At 32.7% G+C, this 12,012-nt stretch overlaps 1 protein-coding gene across 1 annotated transcript; it reads right to left on the bottom strand.

Moving 5' to 3' along the window:
- Window positions 1-6,351: 6,351 nt before the first annotated feature.
- On the bottom strand, window positions 6,352-8,852 carry LOC106418780 (transcription factor SPEECHLESS). The gene is made up of 3 exons (XM_013859537.3): window positions 8,307-8,852; window positions 7,337-7,963; window positions 6,352-6,729 (listed from the first exon to the last, which is right to left on the bottom strand). The coding sequence occupies exons 1-3, from the start codon at window positions 8,709-8,711 to the stop codon at window positions 6,664-6,666; spliced, it is 1,098 nt and encodes a 365-aa protein (XP_013714991.1). The 5' UTR covers window positions 8,712-8,852; the 3' UTR covers window positions 6,352-6,663.
- Between the last annotated feature and the right edge of the window lie 3,160 nt (window positions 8,853-12,012).

Genomic DNA, 12,012 nt, shown 5'->3' with positions numbered 1-12,012 from the left:
CAACCAATAAAAAAATAAATTATTGAATAAAATTAATAAATTTTGTATTAAAAATCGAAAATGACACTTATTTTTATAACGAAAAAAATTATCTACAATGATACTTAATATGAAACGGAAGGAAGAGTACTTAATACTCCCTATGTTGCTAAATTATACTCTCTTTGGTATCTTTTAAATGACTCTTTAGAATATTTCACACAAATTTAGGCTACTTACACAATACCTATTTTAACCTTTTATATATACTTGATTTACTCCGGCCATTATTACGACAAATAGGGTTAAAATAAGTCAAATTTGGTCATTTTTTGCCTAGAATTTTGGAAACGTCAACTATAGTAGAATAAAATAAAAATACTAAAATGTCATTTAAAAAAATAGGAGGGAGTACAAGTTTATATTTTTTACACATATTAAGAAGATATATTAAATTTTGATAATAAATATATTATCTTTGTGTTTAACAATTTCTAATTATTTTAAACCAATAAGATTTTAAGAAGTACAATTATTTTTCGAAGTATAATTTATCATTATTAGCTAACAAAACATACCTAAAACATAAAACTTATATTTTTGATTTAAAAAAAAAAGAATATTTACCTTTCAGGAACAAAGAGATTATTACACAAGTTCATAACACAACAATATGAAACAAAATGTTTTAAAAGATACTATAGAATGAGTTCACCACTGAGAGTAAACTCTGCTAACAGTCCATCGTATGTGTGGTTTAACATTTCTGCTGCGCGAAAGTTGCTTTTAACGGGAATCAGACAGAAGATACATTCAGGCTATGAAGTCAAGGTGTGGGAGGATCCATGGATTCCAACGACCCCTGCGAGACCAGCTCTCCCTATAGCGCCAGTAATGCATCCTAATATGAGAGTTAGTGACTTCATTAATCCGGTAACGAAAGAGTGGGATGTTGGACTTTTGGAGAATTATGTCAATCCGGAGGACATACCACTTATAAGAAGCTTGGCCACAAGTTCAGCTCATCTTCGAGACACATTCTGTTGGAATTACACAAGGAATGGCCAATACACGTTTAAATCTGGATATTGGGTAGCTCAGAATGTGTTAAAAACAGAGGAGGAGAAGGAAGTCCTAGAACCGAGTATCACAAAACTTCAAGCCTTCGCTTGGAAGTTAAAGGCACCTTCAAAGATATGTCATCTTATATGACAGTTGTTAACTGGTCATCTGGCAGTAACGAGGAACTTAGCAAGACGTAATATGAGGTGTGATAACTACTGCCCAAGATGTGGAGAGCTAGAAGAATATGTAACCCAGGCTATATTCGAGTGTCCGCCAGCTCTACATGTCTGGTCCTTATCATCAACTCCGTCAAGCCCAGGCTTATTTCCAGTACCAAGCGTTTACGCAAACATGGATTACCTATTCTGAAGGAAGATCATCATTATCAAGCCGGAACAGGACATGGATCCTTATCCCTGGGTAATTTGGTACATTTGGAAGGCTAGGAATGACAAACTTTTCAGGGGGATAGATAGAGATCCTTTGGAGCTAGTTCGATATGCAGAAAGTGAATGTCAAGCCTGGTTTAATGCGAATGAAGTGGTACAACCTGTGGTACAAGAAATCATTTCTGCGGAGCCCCAAGTCATAAGCTTGGGTAATATTTGCTTGCTAGATGGATTTTGGACAGCCTCGGCTCCATTTAGGAAACATTCAATTGCCGGGGACAAGAAATTTCAATCGACGGGAATCAACTTTGCATTCGGAAGTAGAAGCTCTGCGGTGGGCAATGGAGAACATGCTTCAACACTCAACTTGCCAGAGCTTTGGGACAGACTGCAATGAGCTGATAGCAATGATAAAGGAACATCATGCCTGGCCTATCTTTGCGACGAAATAGGAAAGGATAGATACGCTGATGATTTGCTTTCCGGATTTCAACATCATTCATGTTCCACGAGCGCGAAACCAGTTTTCAGATTTTTTAGCTAAGACTGCTAGATTCTTCCATAGGAAGTTACATTTTATTGGTTGTTTTATTCCGGTCTGGTTACCCAGTCCACCTCAAGTTTGAATAATAGAATGGCCGTTTGACGTCAAAAAAAAAAAAGCAAAGGAAAATTGCATTTTGAACCACGAAGGTATAAGAAGGTGGCACTTTAAATTTCAGTGTTAAAAAACTCATGCTTCAAACAATCAAACCATTTATATTAACACACAAAATCTTGAAATTAATTTACTTATTTAGCATGTAAAAATGTGTCCGGTACTGTTTATCCGTGTGTAAGAAGATACGATGTGTCGATGACTTTTTATATTTTTTGAATAGTAATTAATAAATAAGAAATACTGTTAAGATAATAAAAAGTTCAAAATTTAATTCAAAAATAAAAAATAAATTCAGAAATAAATGCAAAATAAATAAAAACTCATAATAATAATAATAATAATAATAGTAATAATAATAATAATAATAATAATTGAATAAGATTTTAAATTTATTAATAAATTAAAATCATTCAAAAATAAAATAAATCTAAAAAGAAAAGTTCATAATTTTCTAAATAAGTAAATAAGTTCAACATATGCGAGTGAAAGTTTCTGACATATTTGCTGCATATATTGTTTTTAAATTACTCGGATACAAGAGATGCGGATATGCACAGACCAAAAGATTACACTACGAATATTTCCTTATCTCAAATGGATTTATAATCTGCCATTACTTCTGCTCCAGATTTAACTTTTTATAATTGCCTATATTGATATTGGTTCGGTCACAGCAAAACAGATTTGCTGGTTTCGTTGCTTGTCCAGCTGAGAAACCTTTGGTAGGTCTGTGAGTAGTGCGTATTGAAGGCAGCGTTTTTCTCATATAAAGAAAGCTGATTGTCTGGTACTTTTATGTGTTTTGTTTCATTTGGTTTTAGCTACAAGCTGTGATGGCGCAATAGTAAGCATAAACTTTGAACTCTGTTTGCATGCTCAGTCATCAAGTTTTTTGCTCCAGTTTTGTAGAGACAGATGGTGAATGCTATGGTCGGGTCAGGTGGATAGAGATTGGGAAGATAACATGCATTTTTAAGCTCACACATTTCGAATATGTAAGATTTACTTCCCTTCCTTAACTCGGTGGTGCACATCTCTAACATGTAAGCGACGGAGAGAGCGAGATGGAGCATGCGACGGAGAGTGTGATGAGAGAGAGATGGCAAAGGATATTGCTGCAGTGAAAACTGTCACGAGAGAGGTTGATAGTCTCTCGGACATGCTGAGTTTATAAGAGTTGTAATTTTTTTGGTTTGTTTTTATAGAAACAGAGGAATGAAAGATTGTGTTCAATTTGATTAGTTTCAAAAATAAGTTGTGTTTAAGGGCTGCAATCTTTCGAAGTTTCTAAAAACTGAGGAATGAAAGTTACGGTGGATGACTGCAAAGCTTCTCACGAGTCAGTTGCTCAAATTTGATGGCATCGAGTACAAAAAGTTTCAAACTTGTTTGCAACAAGAACAGAGTTATTGCTTACATACAAGAACAATATTGACCAAAGTGTAATTTAAAGAAGATAGTAAACTTTGAGCATTCTGATTCAAAAAAATGTCTGATTTATTTTAGATATACATTGCATATCATGAATACAAAGAATCAGAAAAGTTTAGAGAAAGACTCATAACTGGTAGTGGACACATCATACCAACAAATATGATGACCAAACAACATTTATATATAACTCAAGTTTAATTTATACAATATAGAAAATTACAATCAAAAGACTATGAAATATATTAAATTTGTTGACTAGAAACCTTAAGTTATGTCGGGATATATACATTGTATATTTGTGATAAAATTTCCAATCACATAAATGGTTATAAATTTAACTAAATTACGATATATAACATGATATATATCTTCAAACAGTTATATAATTTTATATAACATTTAATGTTGAGAATTAAGCTACAAATGTTTTAGTTAATTTTTTCTCTTCATATAAATATAGTAAAATTAATAGTACAAGCTATACTAATACAAAAATCTATTCCAAACCACAACATTTTAGTTTACCATGAAAAAAGATTATTTCAAACAATAGAACAATAATAGAGTAGAAAAAAACAATCTTAATCAAATAAATACACATCAAAAATAAAACTAAATAAAATATAGAAGAACAGTATCACATCATGTAGTTACTCTGAAAAATTTAAATCAACAACATAAAAATATTTAATCACAGCGTGAAAAACATAATTGGTAGGGAACCAAGATATAAATAATACCATAGTAAATATGATACATATATAATGTAATAGTGAACTTACCACTGATAGTAAAATAACCATATCAAAAACTTATCAAAACAAATGAATTGAGGAATGCAAAAGTAAAAACAACAAGATGACAAACAACATATCAATATACTCAATAAAAACTATATAAGTAAAAAAAGGTCCAAACGTAACTAACTCTCACATACACTAAAAAGTAAAAACTTTTCCTTCCACCAGTTTAGTCATTTTTCATATTGAGCTTTCGATTTTAGTTGAACCATACTAATTTAACATTTAAACTTACTGATTCGGTTGAAAAATCATTGCGTTTCTCCTAATATCTCATTCTGTTTAACATCGCTGGATTGGCTTATATTAACCAAATAAACACATACATGACTGGAATAACTAAAATAGATATATTTTGAGACTAAATATGTTATAGTAAATTTATTATAAATCATCAGATATAAAAGTAAATATTAATCGTTATATTTTACCAAAACAAACATATAATTATATGAATGAAACTAAGTCAAACAATACAGCTGATTCATAATTATATTATCAAAGCAATGAATATCTATGCATGTTTAGATTGATCGGCATAGTATTCTAACGGAAATTAATAAAAAAAAATGAATGCTCGATTATTGGAATCACAAGCAGTGAGACTACTACTAACCTTGTTGAACGACCAAAAGTATAGGAGAATGAAACGACACTGCGACCGAAAGAAACTATTGTGATGATAAATCTTGTGAATGGAAGATATTTTTTGTGTGTTTATTACATGAGTAATAAATACTTATATAGATATACAATTGAAATTTTTAATTTAATCTAAAGATCTAGAATATCTAAAATATTCTAGAAGATAAATATTATAATGGCCATCCACATATGTAAATTATCCATAACAAAATTCTATAAAATATTTAGATAAGTAGTATATATACAGTATAAGAGCATCTCCAATGGTGTTTTATTTTTTATTTTTTGCTTCATTTTTTATTCTAATGGTACTTCATTTTTTAATTCATTTCTTTGAATTTTGAATAATTGAACAATATTTCTTCAAATTTGAAGAAATACTGTTATGTTCTTCATTTTTTGAAAATAAAATTTTTTGTTTACAAACTAATTCTTAACTTTTATTTATTGTTATATTGCACTTAACAAATTAGAAGTGTTAATGACATCCAATTAATTTTAAAGTTTATATGATTATTTTTATCTAATTGAATGTTAATAACGAAAAACATGAAATTATTAATAACTAAGTATCTTATGTTTGATTTAGAAGAATTTAGAATAAAATAAACTCAATTTTTGTTTTAAAATACTTTTGTTAAACACTTAGAGATATATGTATTTAGTGTTTCTTTATAAATTCTAATTTTTTTGTTTATTTATTTATGTTAATGTGTAATAATTTTATCATATAATAATTATTAACTTACGGTAAATAGTAGTTGGGTCGAATTAATGTTAAAACAAAATAGATGAGTAAAATTAGTAAATTTGATAAAAGATAAAGTGTTATTAATAAATAAACTATAAAGTGGTGATAGAATATACTTAGAATATTCTTTTTTGAAGAAAAATATGAAGTTTACCATTGAAGATGCTCTAGCAAAATAGGTTTCATTATTTAATTCTTTTACTATCAGAAAAAAAAACACTTTCAGAATAAGAGCCCTTGGTGTAAGTATCATTTTGTTTGAATAAATTTTATATTCATTCAAAAAATAAAGTATAACAAAAAGCCAATTATAAAATATATTCTTTCCGTTCATAAAAGATCCATGTTTTAGAATTTTCATACTTTTTAATAAAACATATTAAAATTTAGTTATAAATGCATAGTCTTTTGTAATTTTATATTTCCTATATTTTTAAACCAATAATATTTTAAAAAATGCAATTAATGTTCTTAAACTTCACAATTTCTCATTATTAGTTGACAAAAATTGCATTGAAAATATAAAATATGTATCTTTTAAACAAAAGTTTTCTTTAGAATACTGACTATTGCATTCAAGTTAAAATAAATAAATCCACGTGAAAGCCAGACACATATTCATTCATGAACTTACAAGCTACAATTCTCGATGTAATTAAAAAGATTAAGTTACATGGTAGGAGTACTGTTACAACTTAAATAAAATAACATGTGACGAAGGATGTTATATATGAAGCTGATAACTTGTAAAACCCCATTTATATTTGTTATATATCTGATTACTGTGTTTAAAATATTAAATAACAATGTTATTCAAAACAACGACATATGTTTGTAGGAATGTTTGAAAATAATTGAAAGGATAATGAGGAGAGAAAGTGAGTAAGTACTGATCTCTCGTTAGGGTTTATGTGGAAGACCTATTTAATCCTTCTTTTATTAGCAGAAAGTTTGCTGAACTTGTTGAGCCAATTCTTCTGCACTTAGTTGGCACTCAATTCCAATCTGTCAAAACAACAATATATATATATATATATATATATATATATATATATATATCATTTTCAATATGTATCATAACATTTTCTTTAAATCACAATAGACTATATTATTTATTGAAGAATGTATGCATTCGCCTATCGGACGTAGAATCTAGTCTGACCAATAGACAAAACCAGCAAACCACATCAGCTTGACTTATTTGAATAAATGTCATTTATATAGAATTTTAAGATTTACAATACTTTGTGTTAAAAAAAAAAACAATACTCTTCAATTTTCACATAGATAGAAAACGCATGAATTTGCAAATAAGATATTGGAGCACGTGTAATTCACGCCTTGGTTCAAATAAAAAGTCAACTGCATTATTAAAATTTTGAGTAAAAATATATAAAACAACAAGAAGCTTGTTTTGTATGCTTGTGAGCAATCTGACATACCTTTGTGTGCATTTATGTATAAATACAATGTAGATAATAAGACTTATGTATCTACACTAATTTTCTTATATTTCTACATGTTATAGTACTCTGCCATATCTTCCCTCCCCATATATGACATTCATTTAAAACAGATTCAACAGTTAATGAGGATGATTATTCTTACGTACCTTGATGGTGAAAGAATTAAGCATGGTTTCGTCGACCGAGTTAATATTAACCTGAAGAATCTCGAGAGCCAAATCCTCAAGAGCAGCGATTATCTTCATAACCTGTCCAGGGATCTTATGCGACACCGTTTTAAGTAGCACATTAGCTCCTGAGAACTTAACTTCCACGTCAGCCAAAGCCGACTTTGAGTTAGCAACGAGCTCATTTATCATACTACTCTCATGGTTACTACTAACTGAAGGAGAGGAAGAAGATGAAGCTGGAGAGTATGGAAGTGGATCCCCTAAGGTGCTACAACTTGCCAATGAGCTGTAAGAACGAAGAGGAGGCTGTGGGATGAGTGGTAGTTGCGGCGGATGGGCTCGGTATGGGCTTGTGGGCTGAGGGGTTCGAGGGCTTATGGGAGGGAGGAGGTGGTGGTGGATCTGAAGGTGGTTGATGCGCGGACTAAGAGGCGGTTTTCGCGGGCTTAGGACAGGCGGTGAAGGACGAGGGCTCGAGACTAGTCTCGGGCTTAGGACTTCCGCGTAGGTCTTACGTTGTTTCTTGGCTTCTAAAGATTGAAGAACTTGTTGTAGCTCGCTTATGTATTCCACAACTCCTCCTATAATCGATGCTTGGTCCCCCTTTTATCATGATCAAAAGAAAAAACAATATAAGTTAATAATAAGGACACTCTATCTATCACACTGTGACATGAAAGAAAAGAAATAGAGATTATTAGTGGGACCAAAGGTCTTTATAATTGTCATTATTTCTTTTTTGTGTTCAACAATTGTCATTATTCATAAAACAATAGATATGCTGCTTTTGTTGTAATTGATGTTTCTAAGAAATGATATATGATAGTTAGGTATACCAAAAAGATTAATTGAACAAATATTTTAGAAGACTAATTAGTCAGGCGCAACAACAACTCATATACCAAAGTACTGGCTAAGAAAAGGTATAGATGCATTGAACATGTACCCGTTTGACGTAGAAACAAGGCATAAGAGAGCGTAGAACCGTCAAGTGCTCATTCATTTGCTTTCTCCTGTTACGTTCCACGGTTACATGAGACATCTTTTGTTCCCCATCTTGCTTATTATCTTCCTCCCCTTCCCCTTCTCCTTCTCCGTCTTCTTCTTCGTCCTCTTCTTTGTCGGTTTCTAGTCTTTTCCTCTTATTCCTCTTAGGAGATGAAGTTTCATGGATTTGATCCTTTACTAACTCGTTTAAACTTGCGATTCCATCTCTAGGTGTAGATGCAGGCGTGGAGGATATCTCTCCGGCGCCTTCAAGACTCTCTAAGATAGCAAATAGATCATCACCGGCTAGTGAAGTGTCAACGAATTCACACTCTTCAAGAAAATCCGATATTATCTCTTGCATTGTGACTACAAATCTCTTACTCACACTCTCTCTTCCTAGTTCGTTGTTTTGTCTTATGGTTGGATACAAGAAAATAGTAAAATAAGAGAGAGAGAGAGAGAGAGAGAGAGAGAGAGAGAGAGAGAGAGAGAGAGAGAGAGAGAGAGAGAGAGAGAGAGGATGCCAAAAGGAGTAAATATGAGGGACTAGCATTCATCGAGGACTAAACTATCGCTATCAAATTTCAATATATTATAAAATTTTGATGGGGTTATTTTTTATGCGGTTTGTGCCGTTGGATGAAAATTGGGGAGTATCTAGGTTTTTTGGGTGTGTGTCATTTATGTTTTAGATATAAATATAGGGAACGTTTTATTGTAAAATAGAGAGATAAAGGTTGAATATTTTTTTTTTTTGAAAATTAATAAAGGTTGAATATATGCAGTAAAATATTCATAAGTTCCTTAGGAAAAGATTTTTATGGATATGTTTTTGCGTAAAGTTTTCAATAGTAACAAGCTCGGTATAATTGTTTTTTGTACATACAAACACGGACATGCATATTCATATGTATTTAATCTACGTTTATATATGGGTTGCGAATGGTCCGACCAATCCCGGTTTTCAAGTAAACATATACAAGAAAGAAAGAAAAAGGTATTTGAAATTAACTGCATTCACATTTATTTTAGCGCCTTCTCTCGTGAGACAATCAATTGAATGATATGTTGTACAGTCGCATATTTTCTGTTAAGTATGTTGTACAGTCGCATTATTAACAAAAATAACCTATAAACTTTAGACAGTTTTTGCAATTTCAAGCATATCGGCATATTAGCAAAGCCTTCGCTAGTTTTAGCCATCATATTATAAATCATGTAGTCGAGTTGAGTTTTGGCAACTTCTTTTTCTTTTACACTTTTGGTGATTTGCGTATGCCCTTATAAATTATCTTTTTTTTTTTAATAAGTACGTAAATTTCATTATGATGGCAATGGTAATGACACAGAGGATACAATCAGGTTTTGAAACAAATCCTAATGCATCAAGGATGCTATCTAAAGCAGAGATCTAAACAAAGCCCCAAAAAAGTTAAAAAAGACATTGCAAGACAATAAAGGTTTAGCCATATCCCTAAGGAGATGAGTAAAGCTTAGCTAAGTAGGAGCTGTGTGAAGCCATCTATTTCCAGTTGAGTTTCACGTAGCCTTCGCACCAGACCCTGTAACGAAGAGTGAACATCATAGGAGAAGAACAGCCGGAGAACAAACCGAGGAGCCTCGGTTTGTCCCGAAGGCGACCCCAAGAGGTGGACAGGCGAAGCGGGGTTGACTAGGTCCCGGTCCGGCCATCAACAACCAATGGAGTCCACTCCAGACGCTGCAAGAACTCCAGAAGATGACAAATCGACTTTCCGGAAGTTCTAAACCGAGCAAGAGAAGCGAGCATGGGAGGCACATAGATGATACTACCTGAGACAAGCGGAGGTTTAAGCTCTCGACTCCAGTCCCCTCAAAATAGCAAACACTCAAGAAGATTCAGCTTCAAATATAAGGAAGAGGCAGGACACACGAGAATCATCTTCCTTCTGGAAATATGAAGAACAGAGGAGCAAGCTCCAATCGACATACGACAGGAAAGTCGCAAGCTTGGCTAGACCAGAACCCAAACAGAGAAGTCCCAGACGATAGCCCCAAATCGTCGTTTCATCACAGATACAAGATCTAGATGGGAAGTTCTAACAAAAGCATCCGCCTCAAGAGATATGAGAGGAAAAGACAGGAGAGACCATACCAGATGAACAGAGGCAGCGACGCTCTGCAAGCCGGCGAGCACTCCAAGCTGAGATCTGACCCAGATCCAGCAAATCAAATCTCAGATCTACAACTGAAACGAAGCTTCCTGTGGAAAATCAACCATACACCACCACGCCAACACTCCGGAGGCGACGAGCACACACCCTCCGCCTGATTTGAACCCCTGGATCCGGCCGCAATCTTAGGGTAAACTAAAGATGTTGAAGCAAAGAGGAGATGGAGAAGCCGAGAAAACCACAAGAGAGGAGGCATGGAACACTAAGAAGGCCCGAGGGGTGGCGACCGACAGCTAGGTAAAGCACCGCCGACCACCGGAGCAACAAACAGAAGGAAGAAACTCGCGACGAGGTGATTTGTGGGAGAAAGAGTAGAGAGAAAACGTTGTGTCTCTAACTCTCTCTCTAACTTATAAATTATCTTCTTAAACCCTTTTTCGTACTGGATTTTCTAATTCGTATATTGTACTTCAAAATCTTAATACTTTTTAATCCGTATTACTTTTTGTATGCTCTACCTTTCACACTTTCGTATATATTTATTTTACATATCTCCATTCTTATAAAAATCATTCTTTTAGTTCCTATCTATTTCTTATGTACAAGTTCCTATCCATTTCATTACTTTCAGTTCAATTTAGGCGTTGTTTCTTTTTATCTCTCACTCGGATTTAGTTTGATTTAATTTCACTATTTTTTTAATTTAAAATTTTGAAAAACCTATCGGCTTATACAGAGTTAGTTCGGTTCAAATGGATCCCTATCATGTTTTATGTCATCCCAAGTCAATTTATTTTGAAAAAAAAAAACAAAATAAAATATGAGTTTAAGAATAAATTTTGTGTTAAGCAAAATGAAGCACAATATAGATTCATCATCTGTAAATTGATCTTTAAATTGATACAAGGAGAAAACCATTTTGTTTCAAGAAAATAAAAGACAAGCGATAGATCTAAGGCAATAAATACTTGATGTCATACTAGTCGTGCCTCAATTTGTCTCTTCAAAATCAAATTGATTCTTGAGGAGCCACCCTTCACTTGAACTTTCCCTTTCAATTTTCTTTTGAAATGTTTTCTACATTAATATCTATGTAGGTTTTCTGTATATACGATATATTAATGACAATAATCCAATAAATTGTTTTAGAAAATAAACAAGAATTTAAGAAGTTGGAGCCAAGACAAAACCAGGTAGACGTTAGGTTTGAAGTTAATGTGTTGGCTGTCAGATATTGTTTACCTGACAATGTCTTTGAAGTAACGGGTCTCTTCTCCTTTAGTTATGTTTTGTTTCTAGCCCAAATTAATTGAGATCAATTAAGGAAAATCATGTATGTTTCTTTTCAATGCAACACGCATGCAGATATATATATCCCATGAAATATATATGTATCAATTTCGATTTAATCTCAAAGGTGTAGTTGTCATGAGTTCCACACTGGTTAAAGGTGTACATGCATGAAGGTTTGTACAATGTAGAATTAAGGTTTTCGACTTCAAGCAACTA

The sequence above is a fragment of the Brassica napus genome, chromosome C2 (genome assembly GCF_020379485.1).
Source record: "Brassica napus cultivar Da-Ae chromosome C2, Da-Ae, whole genome shotgun sequence".
Taxonomy (NCBI): domain Eukaryota; kingdom Viridiplantae; phylum Streptophyta; class Magnoliopsida; order Brassicales; family Brassicaceae; genus Brassica; species Brassica napus.
The sequence above is the reverse complement of the archived record's forward strand: the minus strand, read 5'-3'. Positions and strand labels throughout refer to the sequence as shown.

Excerpts from the sequence above, each read along its gene's own strand:
- LOC106418780 (XM_013859537.3), bottom strand. The coding sequence starts at position 8,711 with ATGCAAGAGATAATATCGGATTTTCTTGAAGAGTGTGAATTCGTTGAC. Across the intron at positions 7,964-8,306 it reads CTTGTTTCTACGTCAAACGG|GGGGACCAAGCATCGATTAT; the intron begins GTACATGTTCAA and ends TCATGATAAAAG. Across the intron at positions 6,730-7,336 it reads TTAATTCTTTCACCATCAAG|ATTGGAATTGAGTGCCAACT; the intron begins GTACGTAAGAAT and ends TTGTTTTGACAG.